This window comes from Rhincodon typus, chromosome 26 (assembly GCF_021869965.1).
Source record: "Rhincodon typus isolate 14 chromosome 26, sRhiTyp1.1, whole genome shotgun sequence".
NCBI classification, from domain to species: Eukaryota; Metazoa; Chordata; class Chondrichthyes; order Orectolobiformes; family Rhincodontidae; genus Rhincodon; species Rhincodon typus.
Genome location: NC_063357.1, coordinates 28997062 through 29008867, shown reverse-complemented (window position 1 = coordinate 29008867; position 11806 = coordinate 28997062). Strand labels below are relative to the sequence as shown.

The 11806-nt window shown below is 41.7% G+C and overlaps 1 protein-coding gene across 3 annotated transcripts; it reads left to right on the top strand.

The window, feature by feature from the left end:
* The first annotated feature begins 1711 nt into the window (after nt 1-1711).
* psph (phosphoserine phosphatase) lies at nt 1712-11473 on the top strand. Of its 3 annotated transcripts, none has more exons than XM_048612829.1 (7): nt 1712-2283; nt 3548-3703; nt 5449-5583; nt 6013-6158; nt 9653-9801; nt 9985-10046; nt 10195-11473. In XM_048612829.1, coding segments are annotated over exons 2-7 (633 nt in total). In that variant the 5' UTR covers nt 1712-2283; nt 3548-3563; the 3' UTR covers nt 10196-11473. The 3 variants fall into 3 exon arrangements, with proteins under 3 accessions (XP_048468786.1, XP_048468785.1, XP_020380200.1); XM_048612828.1 differs by having other exon boundaries at nt 9985-10095; XM_020524611.2 differs by having other exon boundaries at nt 9985-11473.
* Nucleotides 11474-11806: the final 333 nt, after the last annotated feature.

The window sequence follows — 11806 nt, the reverse complement described above, 5'->3', positions numbered from 1 at the left end:
TCCTTGTGGTACACCACTCATAACTGAACACCATATTGAATATTTTCTGTCCACTACCACCCTTTGTCTTCTAAGGATCAGCCAATTCTGAATCCAATCTGCCACATATCCCCCTATCCCATGCCTCCTTACCTTCTGCATGAGCCTACCATGGGGAACCTTATCAAACGCCGTACTTAAATCCATGTATACCACATCCACTGCTCCACCTTCATCCATATGTTTGGTCACCTCTTCAAAGAATTCAATAAGGTTTGTGAGGCATGATCTACCCCTCACAAATCCATGCTGACTATCATGAATTAAACTGTGCCTTTCCAAGTGATCATAAATCCTGTCTCTCAGAGCCCTTTCCAATAATTTGCCCACCACTGACGTAAGAAAAAGTTTGCTCTGTCTAAACCCCTCATGATCCTCTATCAAATATCCTCTTAACTTCCTCTGCTCTAAGGAGAACAATACCAATCAGTACAGGTAGCTGAAATTTGTCATCCCCACAACAATTCTTTTTAACCTTTTCTGCAGCCACTCTTAATTATTTACATCCTTCCTAAATGAGTGATGTTCACAAATTAAACACAACACTCCATTGGAGGTTGAACCAAAATGTTATGAGGACACATCATTGTGTCCTTGCTTTTATACTCAAGGTTCTCTATGTTTGCCATTCCTGTAGATTTTTAACCACTTCTTCAATCTGCCCTGCTATCTTCAATGTGTGTACATGTATCCCCAAGTCCCTTTGCTGCAGAACCCCTTTTAGTATTGTGCTTTATAGTTTACATTGCCTTTTCCCATTCATCCTAGCAAAATTAATTGTATTATCAGTTGTGAAGAAGAGTTAAATACAGAATCCCTATGGTGTGGAAACAGGCCCTTTGGCCCAACAAGGTCCACACTGACCCTCACAGCATCCTACCCAGACCCATCCCCCTATAACCCACTTAATCTACACATCACTGAACACTACAGGCAATTTAGCATAGCCAATCCACCTATGCTGCACACCTTTGGACTGTGGGAGGAAACCAGACCACCTGGAGGAAACCCACACAGACATGGGGAGAATGTGCTAACTCCACACAGACAGTTGCCTGAGGGTGAAATTGAACCCAGGTCCCTTGTGCTGTGAGGTAGTATTGCTAACCACTGAGCCATTGTGCCACCCACTAATCTTCAGACTTGAAACGTTAAGCTTGCTTTCTCTCTCCACGGATGCTGCTCAACCTACTGAGTTTCTCCAACATTTTCTACATTAATTTTCGGATTGCATCTGTCACTGCCTGTTCACCCCACCAGTCTGTCTATGCTCTTTTGATGTATATCACTATCCCCCTCACAGTTCACTCGTCCCTATTTCCTCTACGACACAATATGTTCACTGTGCAATGATATAAAATAGTGTGTTGGACTGGTTTGTAAAAATCATTCCACAAACGTTGTCAATCGATTTGGTTCTGAAATAAATAATTCTGTCAAGGCAACATCGTGTTTCTGCCACTTTCCAGAGGATGGTATCAAAACAGCTGGGGATGTTTTTTTAAACACAAAATCATTATACGGTGGGGTCCACGAATGGGGACGTTCCCAAGAGGGGACGTGATATTGCCCTTTTAATTAGCTACAGTAGACCGGCTCCCAGCGCGTAAGGGGAGCGCCCATTGGCTACACAGGCTGCTGATTCTGGTCCGATTAAAGGCACGTCGCATCCTGTGATCTCCAGAGGGCAGGGGTTTGAGAGACGGGTCTGTTTCGTACGTGAAGGGAATCACTTTAAATTTTCCAACAGCTTGGAAATCTCGATGAGATTTTCACGCTGATTGAAATGCAGTCTTGTGACCGAGACGTTGCAGTGCAGGTAGAGTGGCTACGCTGCCAGAATTGAAGGGGGGAGTTTGTCGGTGGTTGAATGGTACTATGGGGTGTCGGTAAACAGCGCATTGCTGTGGAAACCTGTGCAAGCTGGGGCTGGGGGGAGTTGGCAATTGGAGCTTCACTTTCCATGATTTGATTCAGACCCGAGCAGATGCGTGCAATTTTGGGGATGCAGGACATGTCGATAGCTCAACAGCCAACTCGCGGACGTGTTTATTGCAAGTAATCTTTCTGGCAACGGTTTGTACATTCGCACTGTTCGTTTAGTGGGACGAAGAAACCGAATTTACCAAGTTATCGAGGTAAAGTTGAATTGTGAGCCTGCTGTGGACGCCGGAACTGATTTGAGAAGACAGGAGCTCCTCCATTCTTCTCCCTAACACAGGAGGATATTGCAGGGAACTGGTGGTGAGTTACAGTTTACTCAGTCCGAGTTGCTGTGGCAGTATGAACTTTCACGTGTTGCTGTTTTGGATGGTGATAGTAAAAGGTCCAATGTTCTTTCCCTCACATGGCTGATCATGAAACTCCAGGGGTAATAGAGTTTGTAATTTTATTTCAAAGTATATTTTATTGTCTTTTAAAAAAGTTATGCACATACATAGTTATTAAAGCAGTCCTGTACAGTCTTTGAACATGGATTACAAATAAATGTTGGAATCTGGCATTCCCTGCGGCTCCAAAATAAAACCAAGGCATTTATTTGTTATGCATGGTGGTATTTGCATACAACTGAGGCAGTAAGGGGGTATGGCAACTGAATGGACCCCAATTGTACTTTGGCAGAAAGACCTTAAAGTGTGGCCTTTTCCCCACTGTGCCTTGGCTTTAACGAATTCCTCAGCACGTAATCCTGGATCTTGGAATGTGTCAATCTGCAACCATCTGTCCCAAAATGTCTGGGTTTAAATTCCAACAGCCCCAAAGATGTGTCATTATCACTTCTGGTTTTCCTGCTATGTGAAAAATGTTAAACTTGAGAAGGTACAGAAAAGATTTACCAGGATGCTGCCAGGTTGGAGGGTTTGAGCTGTAGGTGGAGGCTGAATAGGCTGGAGCTATTTTCATTGGAGGCTGAGGGATGACCTTGTAGAAGTTATAAAATTATGAGTGGCATGGAGAGGGTGAATAGCCAAGGTCTTTTTTTCCAGGGTAGGGGAGTCCAAAATTAGAGGGCATAAGTTTTAAGGTGAGAGGGGAAAGATTTAAAAGGGACCTGAGGGGCAAAACATTCATGCAGAGTGTGGTGCGTGCATGGAATCAGCTGCCAGAGGAAGTGGTGGAGGCTGGTACAATTGCAACATTTAAAAGGCATATGAATAGGAAGGGTTTAGAGGGATATGGGCCACGTTCTGGCAAACAGGACTAGATTAATTTCAGATATCTGGTTAGTGTGGACTGAAGGGTCTATTTCTATGCTGTACAACTCTGACTCCAAGTCCAAACAAGTTGGTTTAAAAATAACTGAGATGGGAGGATCATAGTTAAAATTTGTTGCTACTGTGGACTGCAATTAGACATCAATAGAGTGAGAAGTGTGAGTAATGGACTACAATCTGACATAAATGAGATCAACTTCTATTTTGTGGTTGTACTCTGCATTAATAAGGTCTAGTCACCTTAGCTTTTGCCTGTATAGGATTCTAATTTTTCTTTATTTTTGGACTTGCAGGAACCCATAGAGCAATATGACTACACTTGCTGAAACAAAAGCTGTTCTTTGCAGTGCTGATGCAGTCTGTTTCGATGTTGACAGTACAGTCATTAAAGAAGAAGGAATTGATGAACTAGCAACATTCTGCGGTGTCGGCAATGAAGTAGCAGAAATGTAGGTGCTTGATAGGTTTGTCTGGGCTGTTGTTTTCCCGCCATTTAACAGTCTTTACCTATCTTGTACAATATTTTACATTCCTCCCTTTTTTAAATAAATCCTGATTCCCCAACTTATAGTTATCCAGGAACCTTAATTGAAAGGTTTTCAATGTTGCGAGTAACAACAATGTCATCAGCAAATATGCTCAACTGGCAATAAAGCAAGATAGTTTTTGTAGTGCAGAAGTTGCAGCTAGTAAGGCAGCCTTTTGTCGAGTCACAAATATGTCATGACATTCTCAAATGAGTTAGAAATTAATAGTTTTGATATTTGTTCTAAGAAATCAGCTGCTTTTGATGTGGAATTGATAGGTTAGTGTCCAGCCAAATCAATGAGATGGACTTCGTGGGAGAAAAGCCATTCACGGCTGGACAGGCTCTTTGTAGGAACCATTCAGTTAGTCCCGATCTTCTCCATTAGGTCTACAAATTAAAAAAACAAATTACTATTGACTGAGAATGCAGTGTGGAGCTGGAGGAGCAGAGCGAGTCAGGCAGCATCCGAGGAGCAGGAAAGTTGACGTTTCAGGTTGGGACCCTTCTTCAGAAATGAGCTTCCTTTCTGGGCAGTGTATTATGGAGTAGAAACTAGACCCAGACAAGCAGTATACATTTAAAGCACTTAGATGGCATCACAGCGTATGATGCTTCAGTATAAATGCACCTGCCTCCCCTTCAGTTGCAGCTGTAGTCACAACGATTTTGTAATACTGTGCCCAGGCTATGTACAGGCTTGAGATCTTATAACAGTGTAAATAGTCAGTGTTGTTTATAAATCTGAAAACATCTGGCTCATCAATAAAGACTCATTTTGTATACATTACAAAGGCTAAAATGTAGAGAACATTCAGACAGTATCATTACTGGCACCTAGGATCCACATTATATTCCAGATCCTAACAATTTTCTTTTTCCAACAAAACGCTTCTGTTGCTAGTTCTTTTTGAATTATTTAAAATGTGTCCACAAGTTACTAATTCTTCAATCAGTGAACACTGTTTCTCCTTATTTACTCTGGAAGCCTATTGTCATTTTGAACACTTTGTATAACTTCCCTTGTTCATCTTAGAGCTGAGAGATTACAACCCCAACCTCTCAATATCTCTGGGTAAGAGTTCTCATATCTCTGGCAGTTCCCTCCCCCCCACCTCACTGGATCAAGGCTGACTTGGTTTCATTGAGGTTTGATAGGTTATGAAATGCATGTAGATCGCACATTGGATTAGTAGACTCTGCCATGAACTGGAAAGGATAGTTTTGGATGATGTACACTTCCTCCAAAATGTCAACTTTGGCTCTGGATGCTCCTGACCAAAGGATTGATGTATTTGGTGCCTTTCTGACTGAGCCCTCTGGTGCTGATTTTCTGAATTTCCATCACCAGTTTTCCCTGGAAATGGTTGGTCCACAGAGTTTTTGTCATTCCCTATTAGTTACTTTTGACTGATTTTTGTTTTTAGGGTGCAGGTAGCTCAATGCATCACTGGATTTGTACCTCAGCCTTAAGGCAGAGCCTTAAAGCCGCTCCTGCCCTCCTACAGATCTCATTGTACTGGGATTGGTTGCTCAGGTTGCAGTGTTCAAAAAATGAGCAAAATTGTGGCTACAAAGTTTCATGAAGAAAGTTTTCTGTCACAAAGCATGTTGTTGCATGCAGTGGCATTTTCCAATCAACTTTATATTTTTCAATATTTATTACAGAACTGGAAATGCAATGAGAGGGACTGTCTCATTTAAGAAGGCTCTAACAGAGCGTCTATCTATAATACAACCTTCACGAGAGCAAGTGAACAAGCTCCTAACTGATCACCCCCCATGCTTAACGGAGGGCATAAAGTAAGCTACTGATAAACTCTAAATGTTAAAGGTGATTCTGGTGTTGAGTTACTGCAGAAATAACAAAATTACAGTGAGAAGGAAGAAGTAATTTTTATAGTAATAAAAACTTGTGTAAAAATGCATTTATTTCTCCTTTTCTGCTGTGTAGAAATCTTTTTGGCACTAATCCTTATCATAAGGACTATTCCTCATGGGTGCTCAGAATGGAGAGTGACCTCAGGATCTTTTATTAATAATGATGAGAAAATTGGACCCCACCTTTATTTCAAAAGAAACATAAATGTAATAAGCTCAACTAGTTCTGCTTGGGATTACCTATTTTAAAGCAGGCTCGGAATGGAATTCAGAAAATGGCTGTGTCAACAAATATCTGCTTTGTTTGATCTCCTGCATAACTATTTCTTAAACCTTTTATTTTCGAAACAGGGAACTGGTTGGTCAACTTCAACAACGTGGTGTTGAAGTTTTCTTGATATCTGGTGGTTTCAGGAGCCTAGTGGACCGTCTAGCAACAGAGATAAATGTTCCCTTAGCCAATGTTTATGCAAACAAGCTGAAGTTTTACTTCAATGGTAAGGATTAATGGTAATTGACTATTTTTAGATCGAGAGAGAGAGAAAGAAATGAACTGCTGACTGTAACCAGAATTGCTTTCTTCTCTCACCAGGTTACAATCTCCATGAGAAAGCATAAACCAAAATAATCCAAATGACTACTTCTGCTTTAGCATGGCTGAGCTACTTGCTACTCCCAATTATCTGGGTTTTAGACTATTTTGCTTTTTGACCATTTTTGTTTCTGCGTGCAACATACCTCCAAGAGCTTCTGCCTCCTTACTTCGCAAACAGAGAAACTGACCTCTCTCTGAGAGAGATGCTGCTTCCTCCTGCATTAATTCAGTCATTCTCTTTCTGTCTCTGTCACCTTTGCTGATTTTTGCCTTCACCCCCTGCCGCCCAACTGCTCTGCTTGTAGCTCTACTTTCTGTCTTGCCACGTGGCTTCCGGTCCTGCTTCCAGATGAAGGATGATCGGGACCAGTAATTCTTGATACCCAAGGAAACTGCAATCGATTCCTTTACAGTTAATATAACTGATATAAACCGATTTTTCAAACATGCTTAAAAACAATTCCACTGACGTTTGAATCAATTACTGTGCTACTTCCAGGTCAATGGTCGTCACACCTGTGAAGAAAGCACAGTAAGGCTGAACATTAGTTGGTGCAGGAATTAGAGAGTGTTGACTCAAAGCTGTCTCGCTACAATGATCCCAATATCTCCATTGCCCCTAGTTTCTTGTACTGTCTGACATCAAATACTGGATGAACAGCAATTTCTTCCAAAGAAATATAGGGAGGACTTAATCTTTACTGCCTGCTTTTAAAGTCTGTTCCTGAGCCATCCACTTTGTCCTTTTTCCTGGGATCTGTCTGAGAGTCAATTAAAGTATTTGAAACTTGGTGACGTTTTAGACCTTAAAGATGAGCTTCTGACCATATATTTGGGCCATCACCAAGATTGCTGTGACTCTGCCCCACCACAGTTCATCCACTGCTGAAATCCTAATCTCTGCAGTTATTACCTCCAAGCTTAACTATTCCAGCTTGTAACTGCAGTGATTCTCGATGGTCGCATGACTTGCCTTGTATCAAATATGCTGATTGTGTATGCAGTGGAAAGGCTGTAGGTATGAGGAAAATGCCTCAAGACCACTCCTATCTTTGCTACCCAGCCACCCCATTCAGACCGCTGAGGGCAGGAAATAAGGAGGCCTAATGATATCGAGAATTACAGGGATCTCTTCTAACCTTGTAAAAGGAGACAGTCATTTCTAGTGCAAGCCTGCTCTTGGACACATTTATCATAAAATAGGTCAAACACATGTTGACCTGTCGAGTCGTTGCTGGATCCCTGCGAGAACAGTCCCGTGAGTCCCACCCCCTGGTACTATCCCTGTAACCCTGCAATTTGTTTCCCCTTTCATGTATGAATGAAGTTTGCTTTTGAATGCTTTGCTGGAGTCCACCATCACAACACTTTCAGGCATTGCATTTCAGATCATTTATCTATCACTCGCTGCAAAAAAAAACAAACTTTTTTTGCCTTTGACGTTTTCTGAAGTTTTTTATTCAATCCTGGAATGTGGGCATCACTGGCTGGGCCAGCATTTAATGCCTGTCCCTAGTTGCTCTTGAGTATCAATTCCAAAAGGATTCAAACTCTAATGCACAAGAGCAGAATTTTTTCTTTATGAATCCAAATGTCTTTATTGAATGTTAGCAGGTGATTTGACTGGTCAGTGAAATCGAGTGTAAATTAATGAGGGCGTGATGTGGTTATTGGTTCTTGGGTAAGGACAGGATTTGGTTATGTATGTCCCACAATTGGATAATCTCCAAATATTAATGTTTAATGTTCAAAAATGAATAGTTGTCACTTGTTTGAAGGCAGTTGGTGGTTGTGGAACCGTACTCCAAAAGTAAGACAGTCATTGAGACGGGAGAAAAGTGGCAAAGGAGGCAAATATCAAAGTAAATCATCATCTACCTGACACTTTTTAATTTTGACCACAATTATTTCAGTTCCATAAAATATATATCAATTTTTTTCTTTCAACACAGCTACACATGTAATATATTGTACAAATATGTCAGGGTGACACTTAATTAGCATAAACTTAAATCATTTTAGATTTGGATATGAAGGTATACAGGAACCCTATTCCATGGATCCTTAACATTTCCTATTTATCATAGTTCCCACATAAACCTTATTAGTCAAATAGTCAAGACAAGTGACCTGCTCCTAGCTGTAAACTGCTGATTGGGAAGTTTGAGATTTGCCTTGGTTTTTATTTTCCATCTCTTCCTCCTCTTCCATTGTAGTTTGTGAGGTTCTAGAGATGGAAACTCAAATGATTTGCCCTCTGGATTAAGAGATTCTTTTCCCAGTTCTTTTCACGTCATCACTCATTCACATACATCACAAACATTTACTATCTATGCTACTGCATGTACAATTGACAATGCTGACCGTGGTCTTTCGAGCATGGTGAACAGTCAAAGACATCTCTATTCATATTTTATTGTATCACTTCATCATATTTTATATATGCAGTAAGTTACAAAAGCTAAGCAGCTAGTGACAGATTGGGAACATAGGCCTGCATCCCAGTATCTGGTAAATTTTGCCCTATATGACCATTTATTGACACTGGCCTGTGTATGAGGCAGAGAAATAAGAATGGTTAGTTAAAGGGGGCACACAATGTAACATTGCGGATCATACTTTTACTACCTGGGAGGAATATTGTGGCCTCAACATCCCTTTCCTGTGTGTCTCAATGACCCTCAACTCCCTTGTTGGTCAAAAATCTATCTAAATCAACCTTAGAATCTGTGTCATCAAATATATTCAATTGCTGTCTGGAGAAGAGAATCACACACACTAATGACCCTCAGGAAAAAAAAATAGTTCTTATTTCAATTGTAGATGTGAGATTGCCTAATTTTTAAACCATTTCCCATAGTTCTAGATTACTACCACAAAGAGAAACATCTTGTCAGTCTATCACAATGCTTCAATAAGATCACCCTTCATTTTTCTGAACTTCGTAGGGAATAGACCCAACTTGCTCAACTTTTCCTCTTAAGATAGTGCTTTCATCCAAAGAATCAGTGGAGAGAACCTTCTCTGAACTGATTCTAATATAATATCCTTCTGTAAGAAGATACAGACTGGTCCTATGCAGCTGGAGGAGTACTTCCCACTCTTAGTTTTAATGTCATGAGCAGGCAGGTCTTGAACCCAAGCCTTCTGGCCCAGAGGTAGGGACTGAATCAGCACCTCACGAGTCCTCTTCTCCACTTTTGGACTTGATTTCCCTTGCAGGATAAAGCAGTCTCATTTGCTTTCAAGCCACTAGCTGCAAATTGCATCACAGCTTTTTGTGATTCAGTTACCAAGACACCCAGAATCCCCTTCTACTGTAAAGTTCTTAACTGAATAAAACTGAATGGGATTATGCATAAGAGGTATACAACAGTTGACCTTGTTTTGCTGCAGGTGATTATGCTGGTTTCGATGAAACCCAACCAACAGCAGAATCTGGTGGGAAAGGCCGAATCATAGCTCGTCTAAAAGAAGAAAGAGGCTTTAAGAAGGTTGTTATGATTGGAGATGGAGCCACAGACCTGGAAGCATGGCCTCCTGCAGTACGTACAAACGTAGAATGAACTTTGTTACTTCAAAGGAGTAATTTGATGTTTAGTTAGTCTTAACCTTAAGCTTTTCATTGACCTTTTTTGGAACTGATTTCTAATTCTAAACAATCAACCTTTTTGTACTTAAGTTATAAAGAGTAAATGCCCGGTTAAACTATTGGCTTCTTTTTCTAGGATGCATTTATCGGATTTGGTGGGAATGTTGTCCGACAGCAAGTAAAAGAGAAAGCCAAGTGGTTTGTCACAAGTTTTAAAGAAATTATTGAAGAACTGGAAAAGTGACTTGTAAAAATTTTGTTGACGTTTGTAATTTAAGATCAACGTGAAGAGATTCTTTAGTTTTTAATGATTTTTAACTCTTAACTTCCCTTCTTGATCTTTCAGATAACTTCTGGCTTCTACACAGTCTGTAGCTGGGTTCAAGATTTGAGTGCAATTGCCAACGTCACAAGCTGGGTCTCAATTTTTGTTCTCTCCCTCCTGTAGGGTGATTCCAACCTAATGCCTTGCAGTGAAATTGTATGTTTGAAAGAATTGAGTCATGCTCAGCATTTGAAACACAAACCCATGATCAATATGGTGTCAAGAAATTTTTGTCTTTTCAAAAATGTATTGGCTCTTTAGATTCATCTCTTTTTTTCTAAGTTGTTCACTTGACTGATTCCTCAGATCAAGGCGTCATCTTGGGATGAAAGGTTGAGTAAGTTGGCTCTATATCCAATGAAGTTTGGAATAACAAGAGATGATCTTTATTGAAACATAGGCGATCCTAATGCGACATGACTGATGGGATGTTTTCCCACTGTGAGGGAGTCTAGAACCAAGGGAGACAGTTTAAAAATTAGGTGTCTCATTTAAGACTGAAATAAGATGAATGTTTTATCTCTGAGGGTCAATGTTTTCTGCAGTTATTTTCCCGAGGAGCAATGGAGGCTGCGTCATTGAATTTATTCAACATAAATGGAGTAAGGGACAGGCCATTATGGCCCCTTAAGCTTCCTCCACCATTTAATAAAATAATGGCTGATCTGATCATAACCTCAAATCCACATTCCTGCCAAACCTGATCACCTTTCACCCCATTGTTTATCAGAAATGTTTCTATCTTTGTCTTTAAAATATGCAAAGACGCTGCTTCCACTGCCTTTTCAGGAAGAGAGTTTCAAAGACTTGTACCCTGTGGGGGTGGTGGGGGGGGGAGGGGAAGAAATCACATAATTTTTGTTCTAATTGAGTGACCTTTTCTTTTTTAAACAATAACCCCTAGTTCTAGACTCTGTTCCTCTCATTGGCGATCCTGTCGACATCTACACTGCCAAGATCCTTTCATGGTCTTGTGTTGCAGTCTAATGTGCTGCTGTTGGAGAACCCACTGATGACGTCACATCCGCCACTGCCGGGTACCCCACTTCCGCGACAGCGAGCGCCATCGCTGCTGATGCCACCGCCTCCATTTCCGAGACCAACACAATAGACACTGAAGACGTGCCTACCGTCGCCGCTGCCTGCCCGGCTCCGCCCACTGCCCACAGCTGACGCAACCCCGTCCACAGCCGACGCTGACATCGCTCCGCCCACCACCCCCAAAGCTAGCAGCTCCAGAGGAGACAATAGCACCCAGCCCTGCCGAGTCTTCACCATCCCCCCAGACCTTCCCCCTTACTGAGGATGAATGGTCAGTCCTCAGTAAAGGGCTCACCTTTGTCCCCCTCCACCCACACATCAACGAATACCAGTCACGTTTGGACATTGAGCAGTTTTTGCGCTGCCTCCGCCTCCACGCTTACTACTTCAACCGTGAGCCTAACCTTCCCTCTACTGGCCCCTTCTCCTGCCTCCAACCCACCCCCTCCTCCTGGACACCACCCCAAGGCCTCCTACCTCCCTCGACCTCTTCATCTCCAACTGCCATCGTGACATCAATCGCCTCAACCTCTCCCCCGCAGAACGTGCAGTCCTCCGCTCCAAACCCAACTTCACCATAAAACCTGCGGAC

Bases quoted from the DNA above. Each gene is read 5' to 3' on its own strand.
- psph (XM_048612828.1), top strand. From the start codon at position 3,564: ATGACTACACTTGCTGAAACAAAAGCTGTTCTTTGCAGTGCTGATGCA. The intron at 3,704-5,448 runs GTAGGTGCTTGA...TATTTATTACAG, and splicing joins GGCAATGAAGTAGCAGAAAT to AACTGGAAATGCAATGAGAG. The intron at 5,584-6,012 runs GTAAGCTACTGA...TTTTCGAAACAG, and splicing joins TGCTTAACGGAGGGCATAAA to GGAACTGGTTGGTCAACTTC.